This window comes from Triturus cristatus, chromosome 8 (genome assembly GCF_964204655.1).
Source record: "Triturus cristatus chromosome 8, aTriCri1.1, whole genome shotgun sequence".
NCBI classification, from domain to species: Eukaryota; Metazoa; Chordata; class Amphibia; order Caudata; family Salamandridae; genus Triturus; species Triturus cristatus.
In genome coordinates this window covers 1,531,506,203-1,531,532,656 of record NC_140591.1, presented here as the reverse complement: position 1 = coordinate 1,531,532,656, position 26,454 = coordinate 1,531,506,203, and the positions used below count along the sequence as shown (strand labels likewise).

General features: G+C 42.8%; 1 protein-coding gene across 6 annotated transcripts in view; it reads left to right on the top strand.

Moving 5' to 3' along the window:
- Positions 1-26,454, top strand: part of ARRB1 (arrestin beta 1) — a 793,940-nt gene that overhangs the window by 584,607 nt on the left and 182,879 nt on the right. For all 6 annotated transcript variants that reach the window (XM_085623377.1, XM_085623373.1, XM_085623376.1 and 3 more), the window contains one exon: positions 3,928-3,988. In XM_085623377.1, coding sequence (XP_085479503.1) covers positions 3,928-3,988 — 61 coding nt within the window. The remainder of the gene's footprint in view (positions 1-3,927; positions 3,989-26,454) is intronic.

The following is a 26,454-nucleotide window of genomic DNA, read 5'->3' as shown; positions in this document are numbered from 1 at the left end:
TGGTCTGATTTTTTATGGATGGCAGAGTTTGCATGTAATAATGCAAAAAATGTGTCTACTGGGTTTTCTCCTTTCTTCCTCAATTATGGTAGACATCCAAACCCTTTCATGGGACAGGGAGATATGGGGGTTCCAGCAGTCAGAGACCTCATGCAAGATCTTGTTAACACTCGCAGATCGGCAGAATCCAATTTAGTCAAGGCTAAAGCGAATTATAAGAAACAGGCAGACAAACATAGAAAAAGGGCTCCAGATTACAGGGTGGGTGATTTGGTTTGGTTATCTACACGTAATCTCCATCTCAAGGGTAATCGGAAATTTCAGCCACGTTTTGTGGGACCTTACCTAATTGAAAAAGTACTAAGCCCTGTAGCGGTAAAATTAAAATTGCCCTCAAATACAGGTATTCATCCAGTTTTCCATGTCTCTCTGATTAAAAGATGCACTCCAAACACGAGAATAGTGAAGCCTCCAGCGCCCCTAGTGATTAATGGACATCCTGAATATGAGGTCAAAGATATATTAGATTCCAAAAGAACTAGAGTTGGGCTTTACTACTTAGTAGACTGGAAAGGTTATGGACCAGAAGATCGCTCCTGGGAGTTAGCTAAGAACATTCATGCTCCTCGACTCTTAAAAAGATTTCATATTCGATACCCCTTCAAACCTGGGCCGATGAATCGGCCTTTGAGAGGGGGTACTGTCAGGAAGCAGACTCATGTGGTGTCAGCGGTGCACCATATGTGGCAAAAACCAAAGAGACAGCGGATTCTTGTGAAGCCGCAAGTGGTGAACCTATATCGAGACTTATAATGTTCTATGTACAGTTGGACCTTTCAAGATGGCCGCGGCTCTTGCCGTCATTTGCTGTACATCTTTGACTTGACGGTTGGGCGCGCGGCAAACTGCGCACTTCAATCGAGATATCCTGAGAGAAGCTAGTGTTTTCTGTGTGCTCCAGAATCCTGAGGAGAACTGTTCTGGAACTTGAGAGAGATATTTTCGGAATAATCCACAGAACCGAATCAACCGCTAGTAGCCGAATAATCAAGTTAGCGGTTTTTGGTTACCCAAGTTTCAGTCAAGAAAGTTACTGAGAATTCTTCTGGCTGGAATCTTCGTTTGCTCATCTGAGAAGGAAGCTGTTACCCGGAGTGGCTGAGTATCAGATTTCCCAGTGAACTAAAAGAAACCAAGACTGAGCCAACGACTAAAGTCTGTGAGTGCGCGTCTGCGCCCAACCTCCAATTTCCTCTCCTCCCCTTGGCGACCTTTCCTTTTCCTTTCCTCCCTATTTAACCTTTCCCTGTACCTTTTTGCGCGCATCTTTTGTTGAAGAAGTTGTTGAACCGACCCAGACCTTCTTCACTACAGAACCTGCAAGATAGGAGAGTATTCGTTAATTCATTATTTATGTACATATCAAATTCTTTATCAGAAGATGGAACCTATTTCTTAAACCTGCAAATGTGCAAGTCTGTATAACTAAAAGATTACAAAGAATATCACTACATAGAAGAGTAGCAAGCCTGTAGGAGTAAAAGGTAGGAGCAGAGGAATCTAAAAGTCATTAGGAAGATTAGGAGAGTAGGATGTTCTTGTAATTCCCTCTTTACCTCTGTGCATTAGGTGTACCTCGTTAAGACGTGCCAGTGAAGAACCATACACTACAGAAGAATCAGCAGAGAAGGCAGAATCACCACCTAGAGGTTATACACCATCCTGAGGCAGTCTCTTCTCTTCTCTTCCACTTCCCCTTTCCCCCGTGCTAGTGCCGTTACCCTTGCTTGGTGGCTGCACTGATGCAGGGGCATTGGGAGTAATCGTCACTTCTGCTTCTGTGGAACTTGAGGTACCTTCTGACACCCATACAATCACTCATACGTGCAGTCACTCATCAATACAACACTATCATATGCACTCATACACCTATACAGACACTCACACACCACCACTCATCCAGAGTTACTCACACACCTTGTCAGTCATGCAAATAATTAATCACACTTCCATTTATTCACCTATACAGTTATACACACACCACATCACGTATTCATACAGAAACAAACACATACCTACTCTCTTATACCATCACTGATACAAGTACACACTCATCCATACAGCCACTCTCACAATCACTGACTCTCACTTAGAGCCATTTATATACTCCAACTCTCACATACACTGCCTTTTACATATGTAGTTACTTCAACATGTACCACTGAGACATCCATTCACTCACCACCACACCCACACCCATACACTCACTCACACACCCATACAGCTGTTTCCACATGCACTCTGGAACCCATACACCCAGTGAATCAGCCACTCAAACATCTATGCACATAGTCACACACCTCCCACCCACCCACACACACACTCAGGCACCCATACAAATACTCAGGCAACCAATCGATAACCCATATAGATACTCATGTAGCTACTGACCAACCCATGCAGCAGCTTATACAACAACAGACAAACTGATACAGACATTCACACAGTTTTGTCACTAACCCATGCATTCAGTAAGACACATTTAATCACTCACTTAAACAGTCATTCACGCACGTACTAAATCCTCCATCCAGACACTTATACACCCACTCATTCTTCATACACCTTGGCATATATATAAAACATATTTAAACTTTAAAGAAACACACAGTCACTGGATGATGTCATCAGTGATGTCATTTGAGATGTCATCAGTGATGTCATCAGTGATGTCACAAACCATGTCATGAATGATGTAATATGTGACGTCATCAGCAGTACATTGCGGGGGTGCAAGTTATAGTTAGCTGAACTAACTATAACGGCGGAATTTCTCTGGCTTTGTACGAGTGAAATGTCCAACTAACTATAACGTCCCTGAAACCTATGTTTTTTTCAGTGAATATATATATATATATACATATATATATATATATATATATATATATATATATATATATATATGAAAATGTGTAATACGTATATTTAACATGCATTCCACACCCACCCTAAACCCTAACAAATGCTCACCCTAACCCCTTTAAAAAAAGCATGTTTCTAATACATATATTCGTACCTAATGCTTACATTTTAAAGTCACATGCCTGTATCATTCATGCCTTTACAACAAAATTCACTGTAAAGTAATGCGTGGTAAAGGCATATGCGTTGGAAAATCCTGCGTGGTAAAGGTTATACGTGGTAATGCCAAATGTGTAGTAAAGACCGCGTTGAAACGGCATGCATCGTAACTGCTGCATTGTAATTTCTGTTTCCCTACTTAGGATGGAGGTTTGTTACCACTATGCTGATTTCCCCAAAATCGCAATATTCATCTACTGAAAAGTTCACTACAGCAGTACCGAAATTCTTCGGCTCTGCATTCTGGTATCAAGAATCGCCCTAACAGACTTCATCCTTAAACCACCATTGAATCCAAAAATGTGCCTGTAATATGTGAATATTTTCCATAATGATAGATTTGAATGATTAAAGAGAGATTAATTGCACCCTGTATATTGTAGGCTGAGCCAAAGAAGGTATTTAGACAGAATAACGGACACAGAAATATTGTGGACCAAAATATCAAGAACACAAATATCATGACTGTAAGTTTCTATAGGTAAGCAAAGTTTTACCATACATAACTCCACATATATTTACCTTGATGATATATATACATATATCTTCAGGTGCATAGACTTGGAGTTAAAAATAGCAAACCTATACTTACCTATTTACACTTACCTTCTCGATGTTTTGGTCCTCGATGTTTTTGTAACGATATTATGTCCACATAATATTTCTGTTTTTGATTTTCTATCAGTGACCCCTACAGAATACTGCGATCTGGATATCATCAAGAAAATAAATCCATTGCACTATACAATATTGGCTAATGTCTTCTCTCCCTATCTCTTCTCACAGCTCACGGTTTACCTTGGGAAGAGGGACTTTGTTGATCACATAGACGTTGTGGATCCAGTTGGTAAGTTGTTCCCTACTCATATATGCATTTTCTTATGTTAATATGCAGAAATCATTTTTAGATGAAACCTTTTAGGCATTTCAGCTTTAGTAGCCTTCACCCTAATGCAATAGTATCTCGGGTGCATACTTTGTTATCAATAAATATGTCCTGCAACAGTCTAAAAGGAACCAGCGTTATTCCTTTTAATGGATAGCCACCATTTGCAGACTTCGATTTCCGCTAAGTGTTTAACTGAGGACATGACTGGGTTATTTAAGGACAGATGCCTGCCCTGTGATCTGTGCACTGAGCACGAATATAGGGCGAGAGGGTGCCACTGAAGACCTTTAAGTTATGCTGCAATGTTAGAATCTGGTCTAGTGCTTCCTTGCAGAAATGTCACATTTTCCTGGCTGCTTCAGTGATAAATTGTGATGAGTGTTACAAAAGCTCCAGAAATGTTTAGAAGGATCACCTGTCCTTTGGCCGATTCCTCAGTCTCTTTCCTTTCCCCCAGTGCCCAGTGTGAATCCATCCTGTGGCTGAGTCTGAATCCCTTCTGCACAGCAGCAAGGCTATTGTGTAATAAAGATAAAACCTTTCTCTGGGCTTCCACAGATGATAGGTTCTCTTTTGCAAGGACGTGACATTGGAAAGAGTCCTGTAGTTGGAAAGTGGCATGTATTATGTTTAGCCATTGTCAGACAGGGATCCTTTCTCATGCACATAGTCAAATTTAGATTTTCTCAGGAAATTTAAAACCAGTGTAAAATGCAATTTCTTACACTATCCAAAGGTCTTTTTGTATGCATGCCCGCTTAAGCTGTCACGCTTTTGTGGAATAAGGCAAGTCCCTTTTCACTTTTGATGTCTATCCAGTGCTCTCCTCAGCACTCCATTTGTGCTTGAGATATCTCTAAGTAAGCAAAATATTTGCACAACCACACATGCGCAAATCATAGTTACTGCATCCTGGACACTATCATGATGGAGATTGAGTATGAATGTTGTCTTTATTTTAATCCCTATTTATCACTATGATTTTTACCAAAATGCATTTCTCTTAATTTTTGCATTTGAGGCGATGGGCATTCAACTCAACATTGACAAACTTTAAGGCCTGATGTAGAGCTCGGCGGACGGGTTACTCCATTACAACTGTGACGGAGATCCTGTCCGCCGAAATATAAATCCCATATTATCCTATGGGATTCATATTTCAGCTAACTGGATATCCTTCACTGTTGTGACAGAGTAACCCGTCCGCCGAGCTCTACATCAGGCCCATAGTTTTCACTCTCTTGCATCAAGTGAAGGCCATCTGTCAATGGACACTTTGACCCCTCACCTAAGGTTTTATAAGTTAGGCAACATTAGTGTATATTAGTTGACAAATGTCTACTTACAAGTGAGGGTCTGGAAAGATTTTTATCATGCTAGCCGAGACGCCTGTGGATCACAATTATTGGCGACCCATAGCTCTCTGAGTTGATTCTTTTCCCTACATTGAAGCCTCCTTGTAATTTTCCCACAAACCACAATATTTCCTTGCAAGTGCCAGTTGGTGCTATTCTCTCGCCAGGTAGCTTTAAATCCATTTTCCTTGAGATTTTAATACTGGATTTATGATGCTGAGTTCTTGCCAAAACTTACAGGAGGTGTGAAAGTCCCAACTTCACATGAAAATCCAATCGCAGAGAAGTTCGACCAATGGGTAGTAACCGTGGTGTTCAAGGAGTGAAAAACTTCAGGACATTTTCTATCTCGATTCAAGACTATCAGCCTCTGGAAACGTGGGCTATGACCATATATAGTTCCTTAAAGTTAATTGTGATGAGTCCCAATATTCCATCCCTTAGTACAATATATATATATATTTGTTTGTGCATTGATAACACCACATCTGTTATTATTCAAATGAATCAGACATATGGAGCTCTAACCAGCTGCATCTAGGAAGAAATGGTTCAGTGTTTGCCAACATGAACATTAATTATCTGCTTTGTTAAGAATGGTTATGTAATAGCTTCAGATAAATAGATTATTACTGCAACAGGGGAATAATTCCTCTGCTATCTTGTATCCAAGCCTATTCTTTTTCCATTTCAAAGCATTCTCTGATTACACATTAGCACAGGAACAATTTCAAAGTCTCATTTACCTTCTTATAACCCTCTCAGCTGAGCTCCTCGGAGGTAATCTCATTCTTTCTGAACAAAATGGATTTACCTTGTCATCTGATATTTATTTATTCATGCATGAATTTGAATATTTTAGATGCAGATGTCCTTCTTGCCTCTATCCACCTTCCAATATCTGTGAGTTGTAACATTTTAATTTCCAAACAAGAAAACAGCTAACGTGCAAACACCATTTTAGTAGGAATTAGTTTAGAAAGGTGTTGCTAATGCATCAGGCATGAAAATATGTTATAGAGACACATTAAATGAAACATAGATGGGGTGCAAAAGCAACATTTTTCTAGGTTTCTGGAAAAGTGTAAGTCTGTTCAACTGTGTGTCTAACGTTGGCACACACGGGCTGCAGCCAAAACGAATGTTCGGTATAGCCATTCATACCATTCACATCCATGCTGCGGATGTTGGTAGGTCTTGTATGGATGTCTTGAACATCTGGCATCAGTCCTCATGGATCAATATTGGATACCCCTATTCTAGGATATGGTCCATGATTTCTTGGATGAATGTGTGTAATGATTGTATGTTTGCCCCACTTTGAAAATGTTTTGTAATTATGATTTCAAACATTGGAAGGTGAAATAAACTTCCTAATATAAGTTTTGTGAACCCCCTTAGACTTTTAGACAAACTTTGACCTTTTCTACTAAACTCAGCAACAGCAGGATCGTGTACCATGTCTGGGAGAATTGATGAAGTATAAGTGCCATTCAGTCAGGTATTGGCAGAGTATTTATATTTACTTTAAGCTGGACACTGCTTTCTGGAAACCAAGGGTGGGAATATCATTTGAAAACTTGCAGATGGGACTAAGTGGATTAGTATACGGCGTGGTTGTGCGACCTCACCTTGTAATATTGTCACAATTCTGAATCAGGTCCAGTCAGGTTTGTCTGCAAAACCTTAGCTCAGTCCTGGGTAGTTGTAGCACAGCACAATCAGGCCTTATCAAAGGAACAAGTATAAAGCATTAAGAAGTACCAAAACACAATAAAAACCCAACTCCAATTTATAAAAACATAGTATATCTTTAGCTTTAAAGCAACAAAAGTCTCGCGGAGGTAACTGGAGATATGGGTCCAGATGTAGAACGGCCTAAATAGCACCTCGCAAATTGCGAAACTTTTGAGACTCGCAATTTGTGAGGCGCTATTTAGGATGTACAACAGTGTGTAACACTCTGTTAGCGATTCCCAATAGGGTCGCAAATAGAGAGGCTCGTATATATTAATGAGTCTCTCGCAATTTGCGACCCCATTGGGAATGGCAGGCCCTCCCAGGTATGATGGCCTGCTGGGCCCAGCAGACCACCATGTCTGGGACTGCTTTTCAATAAAGCAGTTTTTTTTTCAAATGCAGCCCGTTCTCCTTAAAGGAAAACGAGACACATTTAAAGAAAAAAAAAATCGTTAAAATCTTTATGGGCAGGCAGTGGTCCCTGGGACACAAAACATCTGTACATAGGGTTGCGCATGCTATTAGGAAGGGAACGTCCCCTTTCTAATAGCGAGTCGCAAAACCCTATTTTGCGAGTTGCAAAAAGTTGCGAGTCGCAAAGTAGGGTTTGTACATGCCCCATGCCATTTTTGCATTCACAAACCCGTTTGTGCATGCAAAAATGGTCGTACATCTGGCCCATGATTTTTAAAAGAAATAATAAATCACTGCTTTTTTAATGAATGCATTGAATCGTTGTAATTGACCATGATAGCTGTTTAGCGTTAGCCCCAACAAACAGGTTATAAATGGCTATATAGTTATTCTTGGACAGGCCAACTACAGAAGGAGACCAGTCAATGGACAAAACATGTCCAGAGAAATAGTTACCTATCTCTTTTAACAGGCTCTAGTCCAGTTCTGAATCCTTAGGTGTGCCGCTTTTGAACTCAATGGAGTGGTCCTGATGCAAGGGATGTAGTATGTCAAAGGATGATGACTATGTCGGTGATGCTGGGCTGGTGCAGTGGGTTTTCCTGTGGCTACCTCTTGGTCCACAAGCTTTTTGAGGGATGGGGGGGGGCAATTTTGGTATCAGGGGTCAATCTCTCTTGGTGTCCAGATAATGTCCTGCATGGGTCCAGTTGCCATCGGTCAGCTGGTTTCTCAAACCCAGCAGTTACCTTTAAATGGCAATAACTTTCTTACAGGGGAATCAGAGTACACTCTGTTGACCTTCACAGGCCCAGCAAACTCGGAGCACCTCATGAGGGTCGGGACTCAGTCTTCCAAGCTGCCCCTCGGTGTGCAGAAGCAGTCAGAGATCTTGGCACTGGGCTCAAAAGGGTGTAGGCTTCACCTGTGGCTGTAACAGGGAGTCAACCACATTACTCTTGAAGGCACTTCTGTCTTGCACCTGTGGTCAACTTTTACATGAATAGGCAGCACAGGAACAGTTCTCTCTGTCAGTGCTTACTTTCCGCAGGTGCAGTCCAATCCTTGGTGCAGTCTCTCTTTACTGGGTCCTGGGAGCAGAAAGGCAGTCTTTCTTTGGTCTTCTTTCTAGTCCAGTAGTGATCTGAGGTCTGGTTGCTAGGGGTGCCACTTTTATGCCTGATACAAGAGTGGGGGATGGTGACACTAGCCAATGACCTACCAGGTCCTCTCTCGCTTGATGACTACTTCCTGTCATGTGGGGCATCTAGCTATCAAAGAGTACACTATTCTAACTACTCCCAACATGGCCAGAAACTTCTGTTGGTGTGTGGAGGTTCCTACCCCACCCCACCCCATAGATGTGCCTACCTGGGGGCTACACTCCCCTTCAAAAACCTGTCTGGCATTGCGCTTACCCTATCTCCTTGATGGACAGACCTTTCTCTTGGTGTGGGGAGCTTCCGAGCTACTAGAGCTACATTCTCATTGAAAAACTGGTTTGGCAATGGGCTTCCCATCTCTCCTCGGAATGCCAGCCTGTCTGCCTAAACAAAAAGTGCAGCCCTTTACTAGTGTGACTTGGTTTTGCCCTTGAGCATCAGCTTCCCCTTTGTAGCTAACCGTTTTGGCTCTCACCTACTCTTCCCATCCTGCCAGGAGGACGTCACCCTCAGAACGCTTTTTGTTCCCCTTCTTGAGAGTCGTTGCCACTTCTCCCTAGCAGAGCAGCAAGCTGTCTCTAGGAGAGCAGCTGTTTGCAACAGTAAATGGCTACTGGAAAACTGGGGCAACAGAGTGGGAACTTTCTGAAGTTACTATTTGTAAAATATTTACATTAAATTCGACTTGGAAAACAAGTTGGGTTTAGTGCAGTGAATCTTTTGATACCTTGAAGAATCAGATTTTGTAGTTCAGTTTGGAAGTAGCACTGCTGAATTGTCAGCGTGTAACTCCATAATGGCAAGTGGGGCTACTAGCCTTACTACAGTGAAAATGACAATGCAGGGTTTTTACTGTCAAGACATGTAAAGTAATCAAAACACATATACTTCTTTTTGAGATAATGCACTCTGCCTTTAGTGTGTGATAGGCCTAAAGTAAGGGATGATTGATAAATATTAGAAAGGACTTTTTTGGCCTTTGCCAAAGATTGAAATGGCAAAGTCGAGTTAACAGTTTAAAAACTGCCCCACCAGTCTAAAACGGCAGCCTGGGAGTCATACTTTGCTCTGTCACGGTTGTGGTTACATAATAGGTGCCTCAGTCCACGAGTGACATTCAACCTACCCTTGATACGATATACTAGAGGCTTATGAGTAAGGTAACCTATGTCAATTTGGTGTTCCTCAATTGCACATATACTTTTTAAGGTTTAGAGCATTTGAAATGGGGCCTTGTTAGCAGGTCCAAGTCACTTTCAGAGTTGAAAAACCAGTAGCATCAGCTCAAAGATTTGAGATGATCATGCAAAAAAGAGGCATTTCTTTACACTGGACATATATGCCAGTCCACATGTCTGTGATTCTGCCTTAATAACTTGCTGAATATGGCAGTGAGTGCTGCTAATTTCATCCAAACTGAAGTATTCAAAAAATGATGGATGGAATGCTTGAATTAATCTCAGCCACCGGTCATTACTCACTGCCACATCCCAGTCCTCTGTTATTATGCACAGCATGCCACCTCAGTTTATGCCCAGATATGGGACCTGTGCTCACAGTGTCAGTGGAACCATACTATACCTGGTTGATGAGCCCTAACTAGGGTAAAAATGGTCCTAGGTTGCGTGTTTGGGGCTGGACTGTTCCCATTGGAGCAGGGTCAATGCTGATTTGCATATGGCTGGGGCCAAATGAGGAGGCATGGTGTGCTAAAGCAAATTCTCTGGGAGTCGTCCTCAAATAATTACCTGTGTTTGAGATATCTCTAATTAAGCAAAATATTTGCACAACGCGAGCATGCACAAATCATAGTCACTGCATCCTGGGCTATCATGATGGAGAATGCTTTTCGCAAGCATGAATGTTAAAAATCCCTATTAATCACTATGAATTTTACCAAATGCATTTATCCTAATTTTTGCATTCTAGGCAGATGGACATAAAATTCCAGGTTTCCATCCATCACTTTTTTGCATAATTTAGTGTGTCGCCCTATGTGGGGCTAGTATGCCCAGACATGGGTCCTGAGCACACAGTGTCACTGTAACTAAGCTATATCTGGATGATGACCTGTACAAAACTGGTCCTAAGTTGCTTGTGTTCCAGTTCAGTAAGGATCTTGCCTGACAGTTCGGGCTGGACTGTTCCCACTGGAGCAGGGTGAAGGCTGCTTTGCATTTGGCTGGTTCCAAGCTAAGGTGTCACGGTTATCAAAAAAATGGACTGGGATGCAGCCCAAGTATTTACCTGTGGCTGAGATTAATTCAAGCATTCCATCCTTCACTTTTTTTGTATACATTAATTACCTGCAGCCTGGTGCCAAACCAGATTTCCAACTGTAGGTCTGTGACCTGCACTGATTATGTGTAGCCGGCCACCTATCTGTGCGGCGTATACCCCGGTATCGAACAGAGTCCAAAACATCATAAGAAAGAAATTGCCAATTGTGAACAGTGGACAGAAACAATGGGAACTACCTCTCTTCACGTTCAAGAGAAGTAGAAATCTCTGCGATGACTTGGTACATTCTAAAACCGAGCACCAGGAAGAAGTGGCCCAGACCACACTGTGGAACCAACAAAAGCCTACTGGACATTTCCCATGCGGAAACTGCATGGCCTGCGCATCTACTTACACCACCAAAGAAGTAGACATCGGTACAAACAACCCATGGAAGCTGAAGGACTTCAGCAACTGCATTACCGAGAACTTAGTTTACCTAATACGATGCCCATGCAACCTCAGGTACGTGGGTATGACCACGAGGAAAGTGAAGACACATGTTAATGAACATCGGAACACTATCCGTTGAAGGAAGTCCAACACCAAATTAACGAAACACTTTCTAGATCATAACTACAAAGACTCTGATTTACAATGGGTCTTCCTAGAAGTGATGAGAAAACAAAGGACGGACATCACAAGAAATTTGCATGTCAGGGAACAATGCTGGGTATACCGCCTACGCACATGGGACACTGGTTTGAACAATGAAATCCCCTGGTTACAGATGGGGCGATAACGCCCGCCATATAAGTCCATCAGACACCACAGGGTTCATAACCATTGTGTTTCCCACTATGTGTGAAACATCAGTACTAATAGCACAGGAGTACAGATCAACCCACACCTGATCCACAGACAACTGATCCAATTACGAGTTTGCATGTAATAGCGGATCCTACACACACTGAGCCCGTCTTGAATAATTAAACGTTGAGACTAAGAGAACGAGGCCCCATCACCTATAAATATCACTTTTAATACGCCTTTGCGCACTACCTTGGCCTTATGTCCCTCATATTAACTGGTGTATCCACTGTATTACCAATACATGACCTGCTGAAAATCCCAAAAATCTCAAATGCAAGTAGTAATGTAGACATAGTGTTGCCTCACCATTTGAGAAATATGCAAAACATGGCAGAACTATGACCTGCAGCACGAGCGGTTTTCTGTTTTTCATTTCTCTTATTATAGTTTTTCTTTCTAAATACAAACAGTACTTTGCATATTTTACAAGAGTATCGTCATTTTTCAATACTCTGCAACAAGTCCCGGTCCTGAAGGATGGAGGAGATCAGGCAATGCCTGACCCCGATGGGCATTCCGACGTTCAGAACACGTCCGGCCAAGTAACCGCGGCCCCCGCCTTCCTGCGACGCCCAGGAATAGAGCACAGCCGGCTCTACAACCGAGCACAATCAGGGCGAAGGCGAGACTGGGATTTATGCACTCCCCCTTCGTCTTCCTCTTCGCTAATTAGAGCAAGGCGGACAGGCAAACAGAAGCAATAGGGGATACAGGGACACCCGATCTGCACAAAGGTGATTACAATCAAGCCTAAATTAGGACCAATTACCTATTTTGGTAAACTATATAAACCCCACTAAGTGGTTATTCTTTATTATTAGTTTATAAAGACGGGGCCCACTGTAAGACAGGTCCTGATGAATGCCGCATACCCTGAGGGGACACAAGACAGAAACATGTTGACTATACATATCGCGGTGAGGGGATAGTTAATTTCCCAGGTCACCATACACTTCTTTTAATACCATACAGTTGCATAGTTTATTTAAATTATTTTTTTATGACAACTGTAATGGTTTTTAAATCCCTTTCACCAATCACGGGCCCCCACTTAGTTTAGAAGTGCATCCCTGTCATCAGGCATATGCCCGCCCTCTATCAAACCATGTTTTTAGAGGGCGAGGACAGCCACTGATGAAGCATTACCAGGTGGTGTGTGAGGCCAGTCCTTCACTTTTCGTGAGATGTCCACATTGAATACTCACTAAGCACCTGTAGGTCACCTTACTAGGAGCAGCCCCATTTGTGTTTAACATTCTGCACTGTTGCCGCCTTGAATTTGCAATTCAGTGTAGTCCAGTCTTTGTCTGCTGGAACACTCTGCTTGAGCTCTGCCCAGATGCTGTGCAGTTTCTGCCAGCCAGAGGAGCCTAGGGATAATGTCAAAGAGTACCAAGGAACCCTCTCTACCCACCACCAGAGACCAGGAGTGGCTTTTGAAGGACCAGTCCCATAAATGCAGAAGAGCTCAGTGGTAACTCCAGCTGGTGAGCATACTCCCTCTGCATTATCATTAGCATTATTGCATCTTTGTGGTTTACTCCTCAGTTATCATATTTACGATATGCTCGAGCCTCTTTCTGGAATGCCATAAAAGTGTCCCCACTGATTTGCCTGACCATGACAGGCTGTGCAGAAGTTATTTGTATTCCAGTTTGACCTTGTGTGCTCAAGCCCCATTTTTAATTGAGTTTCAGAACCCCATCTGACCCTGTCCTTTTGGAGATCTGTTCTTCCTGGACACTGAAGCATTGATGTGTCATCCGTAGTGTATTCTGTTCGCGAAATATTCACCTTTGTATGTATCAAGAAAATATTTCGCTTCAGACAATGCCTAAAGGATTAAATGGAGGTTTCCGCCAAATTTTACTAATGAGCATGATCAGCTAGTCTTTACAAACCTCATAGTAAAATTAATCAAACATAGACACTCATCTCTCTTTGTCCTTACTTAGCCTCCTCCCCTACCAGCACACTGAGGCAACCTCTGACCTTTATAAAGAGATTTACAAGCAAACATCATAAATTAATATAAAATACCATTGTTTCCCATGAGAGAGGATTTTAGTCTGTACATCAGGATGATTGCAAACAGAATAGTGATACCCATAATTTATAGTGGAAAGATCAGTAGTCAGATGCCCATACTTTTGAATTACATTAGTCTTTGTTTCCTGTCAGAGGAGCAAAAAACTTTGAGTTTGCAAGCATTTGATTACTAATAGAACAGTGATTTCAAAATCTGCCATTTTCGCAAACAGGGTTGACACCTCAAATTCATTGATGAAACTGTTTATGTTTTTTGAAAAGGCAGTCTAATTATATATATTCACTCATTCATATCCTAAGATGAAGAATGGGAATAAAGGGAGCTATTTTAAATTGGTGTCAATCATTTCTTTCTTTTTATTAAATCAATACATACATTTTGAGGCATTTTTTGAGCATATGGATGGAGGAAATGCAATCTTAACAGGCCTTCCTTATTCTACTAACTTCAGGATCACGTCTATAACTGCAATCCATAAGGACCTGCCACCCTGCTTGAAGAACAAACTTCAATTGACAGGTGGTTAATTCCAGAAACAGATTAATTCTCAAAGGATCCACGTTCAAAACAATAGAAAATATCAAATCAAGCCTTTTCATGCCTTGCTTCAAGACTACTAGATATTAGCACTGATCAAGTTAGTCTAAACCCTGATCACCTTGCTGTAAGAAATGTTTTAATTCGTTTTCTTCTCAAGTCATCCCTCAGAGCTGCTGTTTGCTTTGGTGGGGGACACAAGAAGGTTGTTGTGGGTCTGAGGAGCAGGCTGGGCATGGTAGGCTGTCGCCGTTGTAGTGTGAAGAGCCGGTCATCATGGAGCTAGTTTTGGTGATCGTTGGGGGCTGTAACTGTCGGCGCTAAATGCAGATGTCACTGGAGCTTCATGTTAATGGTCATTGCGGGGGTCGCTGATGGCATCAAGAGGTCACTTTGCAGTCACAAGGAGTCAAAAACTTTGCTATCTTCACCTTTTCATCAGGAGAAATACACCCTGATGCCAGACAAGGGACCAGGACCTGGGGGGCATCTCTTGAGAATCAGGACACACTCCATCAGAGGCCAGCAGCACCACTCAGACAGGTCTAGTTGGTGCTGGTCAACTGGGCGATCGGAAGGCCTCTGAAAGATTATTTTGTACCTGTAGCTCAAATAGGAGGTCAGCCAACTGACTTGGAGTCACGTATGGGTAGACTGGGATCAAGCCAAGCAGGCCCAGTGTTCCTTCTTCAAACAGCAGCACGGTCCTTCTTCAGAATATACCACAGGTCCAGGAGTGTTCTGGTGATTCTAAAGGTGACCCTTTTATATCTGGAGTCCAACAGTCCTCCTTTCTTGGGTGTAGCTCCAACATTGTCAAGGTTAACAAAGGCAGGCAGGCCTATGCATGAGCTGCATTTGTCTGTGGCAGGGCAGGCAGCCCTTAGAAGTCAGAAAGAGTGTGGTCAAGCCATGAGGCTACCTCTTGAAGCTCTGGAAGGCTGTGTGCAACCCCCATGACATCTCAGGAGAGAAACACCCTGCCCCATACCAAAGGCTCTTTATGTCCCCATGTCTGGTAGGAATACACAAAACACCACCCGAGAGCCATTCACTATCATGTTACCCTGGAAACTAACAGAAAGGCACATTTAGTTCAGAAAGAAAAATTCCAACTTTCTAAAAGTGGGATTTTCTGCATAGTAACTTAAAAGCTGATCCAGCGCAAAAAACCTAGCAATGGAGGAAACAACCCGTACCGGTGTCCTCCCTGCGTCACACACCCGACATCACACTAACTCATTCACACATGCAGTCATTGGTGGGGCCCATAACACCAACGCTCACACCTTACTTCCACAATGGTCTGCACACACAGGAGGGATGAGTGATTCAAGCGCCGGACATGTGTGGGGGATCACCTTATAACCTATAGGGAAGGAAAAGTCATTTACAAAAAATACATTAACACCCTTTCACCTACAGACCCTTAATCCTAAAACATCAAGGCACTCCTCCCACTTCGGTCAATGGACCAAATTAGTTGGATTGGTTGATGGTGATTTAGAACCGGCTAAAACACATTTTAAGACTTCAGAATCTATCTCTTAAATGAAACTCATAACTCATGAATTTTCGTCAATCAATAATGGTTTATCTAAAATTTCATAATGTTATTAATTCGCATTTGTCTCGTCAAAGTTTAGAAAGTTTACATCAAATTTTGAGTAAATTGCGGAACATCATATTTACCTAATCTGGCTATCTGTAGTCCTCAAATTAATTGGCTCTGCATAATTTTGTCATGAATCGTCCAAAAGCAAGCCAAAGCTCAAAGTTCTTTGCTCAGCACGCTACAGTCCCATAAATCGGCAAAGGACCAGAGGCATGCAAGCATCTGTCAGTGCCCGTAGATTTAGGAAAAGTTTGCAGTCATCAGATAAGCGGGCAGCATCCAGGCCTTCAAGGATTCAGGAGATCACGCAAAGCAAAGCGACGTGACCCAAAGGTAATAGCGACACGAACACCACAAGTTCATCACGAGTTCACTACCCTCTCTATTCTACTACTTCTTTTATAATAAAATGAAGTCAAGAAGATACAATTTTATAATTTTGGACAGTCGTGATTGGCTGGTTGAGATCGTCCGATGTCAAATATGAGTTTCTAGTTCAGTTCAAGGGGTGAGGTCATAGGATTGCCCAAAGTCGGCTTGTTCCGGTTTTACTGTAAAGTCGATTGTTCTCCAGTCTTGGCTGTTGTTCCACTCTGTCCTTGTTCGGGTACATAGTGTATAGAGGTCATGATGAGGTTTAGGAGATTTCTCGCGCATGTGCAGCTCACTCCACGCCTCGTGGAACTGTGGCCACTTCGTCGTGTAGTGCCAGCGGCCATTTTGGATTTAGGCCCAAATGCTAACTTAAGCGAAACAAACACAAAAAAGTAATTAATACATAGAAATAATGAATTTAATGTTTATCCCTTACTAAACCCTCTATGTGCTTGTATTTATCTAGCGTATAGCAACATTTAAAGCCATTATATTCACCTTTCGGTCCTCCTCTTGGGCAACATTACAAAAGCAACATATATCATGCAGTATTCTATTTACCACATATACTACTGTTAACCTCTTGAGTGCCCATGACGAGATGGTCTCGTCATGGGCCGCGGTTGCGCTGTGCCCATGACGAGACTATCTCGTCATGAACCCCGCCCGCTAATGAAAGGGCCGGCACAGGGCGGGGAAAGGGCGGGGCACTCAAGGGGTTAATATGCGTACAAATTTTAGTTATATAGATTATTTTAGCCATGCAAATGCAAATCCCAGGTATAATTTCGATATTAATAATGTTGGTTAATAAACATGAAAACTCATGTAATAGTATTATAGTTAATAAATTATTTAATTAGTATTTTCATGCAAAATAGAGGAGGTATACAACATTTTGCACTACCCGCTCCATCAGTACCTTTAAAGAGGATTGTAAATTACAGTAATTTGAGTGGAAACATTTCTCTATCTGGTCCTAAACTGAAGTTGTCAGTGTGTTAAGGTGTCAAGGAAACCCAGTGTTAATCTCTGGGAGAGAGAGCCTTACAACACTGAAAAAAGACTTTAATTACTCACTCTCAGGACATTTAAAATGTTAAACTCACATGTCCTTTCTTTTAAAAATCATGAAGTTTTCCTAATGCACAATTTTGGCTGACAGATTACTGTTGAATCTTAATGATTTTATGATTAATTCTAAACGCAAATCCTGAATTAGTAACATTTCACTTGAAACAAGTATAATATGATATTTAGAATTGTTTATTAATGTGATTTTGTTTTTTCACAAAGTCACCATTTTAATCAACAAGGATGCTGTTCTGATGTGTTTGAATCTCTGCTGCTCATCATCCTCTCCAATCTTGTCCCCTTGATCATCTTCTCTCCCCACAGTCTTCACAAAGCACAGGACACTTTGACATAAATGGTTATTATCCTTAGAGTGCATGTATTGTGAATGGACTTTTCTTATTGTACCTAACGTGTCAAGTACCCAAGGACTTCTCTGCTGGAGTTCCGATGTGGGCGTGCTAGAATACACTGGTGTAAGGGTCATTGTTCAAATACATGTTTCATATTGTGGTGTGCATCTCTGGAACGCAATAGTGCAGCAGCAGCTCAACGTTTTTTACAAACTATACTTTATTGTTACAAAAAGAACAATTGATGGACAGAATGCAGAACAATGTCATACATTCACCCCAGTACAGAGATCTGTGCCTGAATCCATCGTTTTTTTGCTCACCATGCCATTACAGTTTGGATCCAACCATATGCAAATCAGTCTTGACCCTGCGCCCAATGGGAACAGTCCAGCCCGAACTGCCAGGCCAGGTCCTCCCTGGACTGGAAACAAGCATTCTTGGACCGGTTTTGGCCTTTCAGCCCTCTTCAGCCAGGATAGCTTAACTCCAGTGGCATGGAGAGCACGGAACCCATGTCTGGGCATACCCGTCCCACTCAGGGTGACAATTGCAAAAAGAACAATTGATGGACAGAACGCAGAACAATGTCATACATTCACCCCAGTACAGAGATCTGGGCCTAAATCCATCGTTTTTTTCCTCACCATGCCATTCCATTTTGGACCCAGCCATATGCAAATCAGTCTTGACCCTGCGCCCAATGAGACCAGTCCAGCCCGAACTGACAGGCCAGGTCCACCCTGGACTGCAAAAAAGCAACATAGGACCAGTTTCTTTATTATTAAGCATCGTGTTCTAATTTGCCTAAAATGTATTGCCTCTAATCATGCCATTGTGAATTTCCAGTCTTTGCTTTTTAATTATGCTGAAATTGTGTATAAAAACCCTTGGTCTTATGAGACTTTTCCTTTTTCTACTAGAGATGCTGTTGCTTTTCTTCGTGATCCTGCCCGTTATAATTAAATGACTCCCCTTTTCTATAAGAGACTCTGACTCTGTCGGTTTCTCTTACAAGTTTGCTGTTCATCTGGGACTTAGAATATTTCTAATTTCTTACTATGTACCTTGCATTTGAGCCTTCATGGCATCTAAGATGTATTTTATACCGCCTTTTTTTGACACTTTGTAATAAAACCCTTTAACTTTCTTTGATCCAAAACTCAGTTATATATTTTATACTTTGCTAAATAAGTGTTCGGCCTGATGTTGAGGAGGGTGGTCTCTAGCACAAGATCAACCACAAAGTGGAACCGCCTGAGGTAAATTTGGGATGTCCTCAATTTAGGGTTCAAGGTTCTGCATCCACTCATGAACCCTGCCCTATGAGTGGTTAGGGCCCAGTTTAGGGGTGACTTGTAAGTAATAAAAAGGAAGGCTTAGGCCTGGCAAAAGGTTTATTTTTTCAGGTCGAAATGACAGTTTGTAACTGCACTACAGGCTGCACTGGCAACCTGAGACATGTTTTACAGTGCTGCTTTAATGGGTTGCACAAGAATTTAATTTACTGCCCCTGTGTAGATGCAGTACTATATACTAGGCTGCCTTACATGGCGTTGGGCTGCTGATCTTTTCTGCCAGTAACCATTTCACCGGGAGCCACTGAATTTCTTTTGGCCAAATGTTTGAACAACATTCAGGGTGGTGAGCTGCTGCGGGTGCGTCTGCTGGGGACTGCTTGTCCCACAACCCCCTTTGCCATCATATTAATTGTTCTCGTCTGTGTGCCAATAGAACTATATGAGTGTGTTGCAGTCCCGCAGCACAGGACACGCGTAGGCAAAATCCAGGCCAAGGGCGGGCCCTTCTGCGGTCAGACGAGGCTGGGCCACCCCTATAACATCTGCTCTCTTAGTGTGTAGGTGTGTTCTTGCCAACTTTTGTTTGCAAAAGCCCCAATTGCGTTGCATCACGACATTAAGGCTAAGGACTCCTGCAGGGTGGGGAATTGCAACTTCAAAAAAAAAAATCTGGTTGATTTTACCTCCCTTTCCAGCTTTTATATTATTTACTGTGCATTTTATAATACTAGGGTGTGCATATATTTCTGTATTACGGTTTTGTTTTAATATTTATTCAGATTGAGTTCCCTATCTATCGTCTACCTCTCCAGTAGCTGACAGGATAGGTAAGAGAAAAGCTTTAGATAGCCGCCCTGCATCTGCACCCCCAGCTAAATCCACTTCTATAGATGGTATGCTTCATATGGCATTGGGGGTACTCTGCACAGAGATAGAACTCACAGAACGACGATTATCCCTACAAGCAGGGCAATCCCCAGGGTTGAGCCCCCCATCTTTAGTCTGTAACCCCCCAGAGGAGTAACTGACTCTATATAGCTACACTCATCAGGAACCTACAGTAAATTCGAAATCTAACCCCAGGCCCTCGTTTAATAGTCCAGTCAAAAAGTAGTCTGGGAGAGCAAAGCGAGTAAGGCACCCACCACAGCAACCTATTATGGCTGCCATTCCAACATCTAGTAGGACTAAATGTTCCGGTGGGGCCTGTACTGAGGATCACACTGTTGAGGGTTATGTGTCCAATCAGTGTGAATAGAGTAATTCATCGCAGATTGAATTTGCAATATTAAAGATCTATTTAGGGCTGAACTTAACCCTTTTTTTTGTTTCTCTTGAATTTACAGAAAAATAATTGACTCTTTTAAAGGGAGCTGGTGTCCATCCAGCTGCAGGCAATTTAAATGATTCCATGGGCCACTAGGGTTGCCCAAAGTGGACCTGTAAGGGAACAGCAAAATATTAACAGCACTGAGACTTCCTCTGGTCCACAGCAGGGGGAACGGGTAAATTTAGCAACACTCTTATGGCCCATTTGGCACTTCTCATCCATCATCTACATCCCACCCCACTCTCCACCAAGATGTATTGCAAGGAAGTAAGACAGGGGTGAATTGTGAGGGCATCCTCACCTTAGAAGATCATAGGATAGGTAGCTGCGCAGGGGGTCAAGGCTCCCAAGTGTAAACCGGCCACCAGCCTCATGCCCGCACGTTTTAATATTAACTAGAATATTGAAGTTGCGTGTTGGTCAGAAGTAGCCTCAGGATGTTATATTTTACAAAACGCTAGATTGGCTTGTTAAACATAGAGATTTTCCTTTGCCACAGGCTTGTAACATTCTACTCATCCAGCGGGTAGCATGGTTAGGGCCAGGTAAAGTGGATCATGAAGGGGACTGCATTATCGTTAACTTCAGGCTCCCCTCTCTGGCCCAACTAGTGCTTTCTTGTCGGGTAGGAACCAATTCTGATTCGAATAGCCACATTAAGCCTCTTCCCTTGGGGATTTTTATAGGCCTCCGACTTGTTGCCCTGCGGCTAACTATCAGAAGCAATAGAGGCCTATTCCCCCTTTGCTCGTGCGTGTCCTTCTCAGCCCAGAGGGTGTGACATTTATTCAATCTCAACCCATAATCGCTTTGAACCATTAGATGGAGTAGATTGACTGCTCAAAAGCAACCTGCAGCCAATGTCCCCTAAATCACAGAAACACAAATAGCTGAGTTCAAACATTTCCTCTAGCCCCATTCTCATTAGTACCCCTCCTGCGGATACTATAGTGCACCATAGCTTAGATATAGCAGTCCCTTCTGATGCTGTTCCTGACACGCTAACCCTTGGGGCTGCCGGTGTGGTATCCTTGCCTTCCCAGGATACACAAACTAAGATAGTCTCCGAGAATGTGGCAGGCTTGGGTTTCAAATGACCAAACCAAGAATGGTGTTGCTTTGACATCTGTCTTTTTCAAGAGACTTGGGCTTTGTCACCCTTATTTCTTCTAGGGTTTGTAAACTTTTCTAAGGTGGCAATTTCATCTGCGTCAAGAATGCCATCAGGGGGTTTAACAGTATGGGTGAAAACCTCCATCATAGGCCAGTTGCAAGAGGTGGTGGTGGACTCCCTTGACTTATTATGTTTATTCTAGGTCTTCAGGCACTAAATTAGAGTCAGACATCTTGAACGTCCATTTGTCCATGATCCCGCCTGCAGCAAGGCGGGTAGTAGGTGGGGACTTCAAGTGTCAATACAAACCACTTAGCACTGATTGTTGGTCCCTTCTCTCTGATGAGGATGCTGCTTGCATTTCCCTGAGATAAAGATTGCACCTATTAAGAAATGGTCAACAGTGGCGCTTCAAATTAATGCTCCTACTCTGAATCAGGGGCTGTGCTCATGTATTGGGAGAACTTATTCCAATAGGTCTATAGCTCATACATTTATTAGGGTAAATCTCTCAAGCCTGATCGATTACATAATGCTAGATGTCAAACATTGGCTACATTTTATCGAAATGACAGTGGTTCCACGCTCTGATAGTGAACATAATACCCTGTCTTTAAAGCTGCGCATACCCATTAAACTAGCAACAGATGCAGGGTTACGTGGAGCAAGATGCTATACTCACAGGAGTCGATTAGTGGGATTTACAGCTCTGTTGCTGACTGCCTGGAAGAACTGACTACACTAACCTAATTGAGGGCTCTGTGAAGGCCTTGAAGGCTGTAGTGGCAGCAAATAGCCAGCTGTTTACAAACATAAGGGATCGCTTTCTCTATAAAGAGGCTGGGTGAGGAAAAGGGGGGAGGTGCCACCATTGATGGTACAACTCAATGTGTAGAGAAGCCAGATCTAAACTGGTTAAGGCAGTGCAGTGAAGGTGCAAGATGGACCTCAGATTTTGGCCTCCGGGTGTTGTTGTAAAATGTTCTTCTGTATGCCAAATAAGAAGGGGAAAGATAAAATGGGGGGATCTTCTTGAGACTACAAGGTCCAAAGATCACCGCTCCTTTTGGAATTTGGGGATAACTGGAAGCCGGGATGGGTCATGCTTCCTTGATTGTAACATTGCAGCCAGTGATTGAGTTGTGCACTTTTCTAATCTTTACTCAGAGAGTGGGGACAGAATTGCCCCTCTACCTGGTAATGTAGCACTTGGGGCCTTGGGAATGGCCTGTAGTGTCAGTAGAAAAGAAGATACAAGCTTTGTGGGTAATCTTCGACTGACTACTGAACGGATACAAAGGCAGAGATCCCCTTGAGATTGCAACGCTAGAACTACAAAAAGCTTTAGAAGGGATTATCCCACAGAAAGCTCCAGGCATTGATCAAATCCCTGTCAACCTGTTGTTGAATAAATCAGTTGTTTGGAGCAGTGTTTTTTTCTGTAGTTTCTCTGCCATTATGAAAGGGGCTCCAATACCATCCACTTGGGCAGGGGCTGAAATTATCCCAATATACAAAAAAGGCCCACAGGATTCCCATCTTAATTATAGTCCCATAAGCCTTATTGATAGTGCACAGATGCTTTTTAGTAAGGTTGTCCTGGGTAGATTGCAGGAATGTATGTCTTCTAAAGATGTTCTAATCTCCACTCGCCCTTTTATTTAGATCTCAGAAAGATCTTGTGTAAGTTTTTTGCTGAGATGGGGGCCCGGCCTATTATTTAGATATTTTAGTGAGGATACACACTGACAAATATGCACATGTGAGATGTGGTAGCCTAGGCGAACTCACAGAACCCTTCCCACTGAATAGAGGGGTAAGGCAAAGGTGCGTCCTTGCTCCTACACTATTATCGTTGTACATTAATGGCCTTGTTGACTATCTTCAGTCATGTGACAATGATGCACCCAGACTCGCCAATCTGAGGGTCCCTGTGCTCATGTTCATGGATGATACCTTGCTTCTCTCTAAATCTCCAATGGGATTACAGAGGCTGCTGGATCGTTTCAACAGCTTCTGCAAAGAGAGGGGTTTAGAGATCAACATGAGCAAGCTGAAGTGTATGATCTTGAACCCAGGGAGCCTGAATTGGGTAAGTCCCGGGCTAGCAGGGACTTCCCTTGAGCGTGTATGCACTTTGACTACCTGGGCATAACACATACTGAGTATTTGCTTATTCATCGTGGGCTTGAATTGGAACAAGTAGTGGGAGGAAATATTAAGATATTTTTAAGATACCAGTTCTAACCAATTCAGCCTGTCTAAGGAATGTATAACTTCCAGGCTTTGGGTACGGCATGTTATGGAGCAGAACTGTAGGGTCATCTTGCAGTGAACCCTCTCACTGAGGTGGGAAATCGCTTTATACAGCAGTTGATTTGGCTCCCCGTAAGCACTCTGTGGATTCCGCTTGGGCGGAGACTTATAGAGACTTATAGAGACTGATAGAGACTGATAGAGTAGGGTTGTGCCCTATACTTTTCTGGAGGAGAATCTGGCTCAATCCTGAGATCACCTCCTATCATAAGGGCCTGGAGGGTATTCTGCCCATAAATGGTTCCTTAGACATCCCTTGGATAAGGTATATCAAGGCACCCTACAGGAAATAGGGCTTGAGAGTCTGTGGAGCTCCCCTGGTGTAGCAGGGGCTATATCCAAGTCATTGCTCAAATCAGTGTTTTGGCACAATAAAGACTCTCCAGCAGAGCTATGGTTCTTGGATAGAAGCTTTTTTCTCTGTTAAAGACTCAGGAAGGAGATTTCGTGAATGAGATACAATCGCCACTAGATAGGTGATTGTATTTGCAACTTCGGCATGGAACTCTGCCCCGTAGCTCTTTTACAAGAAATTGGGCTCACCCTAAGAAGGATCACAAAGCCCAGTGTTTAATGTGCGGTGCCCCTAAAGAAACTGTCGTACATGTATTGCTCTTCTATCCTCTTTACACTAACTGCAGGAATAGATGGAACATCCCTCTTTGCCAAAGCCTGGGAGTCAGAGGTCACAAAGAGGTCACACAGATATAGCGATGGCCACCTAATCACCTTTGGTGTAAGCAATTGACTGCTGGGAATATGTAAAATAAGCAAATGGTGTGGGCGGGTTTAGCAGCAATGGTCACTCAAGATATTACACATAGCACATGCTTTCACTGTGTAATAAATAGTGATAGTGGTGAATGAATCATAGTGAATCCCGCTTAGTCTTATAATATAGTAATGTATTAGCCTACACAGGGTTCCCCTGTGTGGAATTGTTAGGAATTAATGAGCATGCACATGGCACTTTATGATGCGATGCATGCTAAATCACATATGGTGTCTTTTTATATAAAGATTTCCCAAACAGAATATGCATATGACACTTTATGATGTGCTGTGTGTTGAATTGTATATTGTTAGACCAGGCATCTTTTGGCGTATTTCCCCTGTATGTTTGATTTCTGGCACCCTGTTTTTGATGGATTGCTGGACTTTTTGCTGGTTTAGTGTCTCTGTGCAGTTCTTCACTGCTTTTCAGTGCTAAAGTGCAAGTGCTCCTACTGTAAATTGTGTTATGATTGGTTTTCCATGATTGACATATTTGATTTACTAGTAAGTCCCTATTACAGTGCACTGTGTGTGCCCAGGGCCTGTAAATCAAATGCTACTAGTATGCTTGCTGGTTGTGCTACTCACACAATCAGCCTTCCAAAGGTTACTGAGACCTGCCACTGCAGTGTCTGCACACAGTTTTTACAACCATGTCGACCTGGCCAGTGCATCCACTTCCCAGGCCCTAACCATCACTTTTCTTACATGTAAGGCACCCCTCAGGCTGGGTCAAGGTACCCCCATGGGCAGGGTGCAGTGTATGTGAAAGGAAAAACAAGTACTAGTGTGTTTTACATGTCCTGATAGTGAAATACTGTGTATTTCGTTATTCACTGTTGAAAGGCTGTCTGTCCCATAGGCTATCATTGGAGCTACACTGTAACAATTTTACATGTGTAACTTTAAATTGGGACAAGATGGAGAAATGGAGTTAAAGCTCTCTGAACTTAGAATTTAATAACACATCTTTTAGTAAAGGTGTTTTTTAAATTGTGTGTTTAAAAATGCCACTTTTAGAAAGTGCCACGACAACACTTTTAGAAAGTGGGGATTTTCTTACTTAACCATCCCGTGTGACTCTGCCTGTTTGTGTATTCACCATCTGGTTTTGGAGCTAGGGATGTGCATTTACTCTCGACAGTCACAATTGGGGGTCGAGGTGTGTCCTGCCTTTTTTGGGTGACTCATAGCCAGGCAGAAGAGACCTTTCTACATTTAGAGTGATGGGAGGAGGTTTCAACAGCATCTGAATAGGCTGTGTCTGCTCTGCACAATGCTGTATCCACCTCCCGCAGTGAGACTGGAGTACAGAACTGGGTTCTACTGAACTCTGAGACTTTCTGACTGAAACTTCAAAGGGAAAAGTGGTATAAATATTGGGGCCCTGACCCCAGAACTTTAGAACTAATTTGGCCTAAGGAACCTGACAAGAAGAAGAGCTGAAGAAGCTGTGAGAAGGAACTACCACTTTGCTTTGTGGTTTGCTGTGTTGGCCTGCAGTGGCTGTTTCTGTCTTGGGCATTGAAAGGCCTTGACTGAACTTTCTACAACTTATTTTCTTGAGTGTCTCCAAGGGCTTGAGGTAGAGTTTGCCCCTGTTCAAGAAGTCTCAGGAACAGCAAAGACTTCGAGTTCATCTGCTATCAGCACTGGGTGTTTTGTGCTGCAACAGAAGAAAAAGCAACCCTACGCCGTCAACGACGCAGCTGCCATGATCTGTTGGCACTTCAAAGAGCTTTGCCCCGCTTCACAATGCAACCCTGGGCCCGCCGACCGCTGCCGCTAACGAGCCTCTGCTTGCACTGTGACCTGAGGGC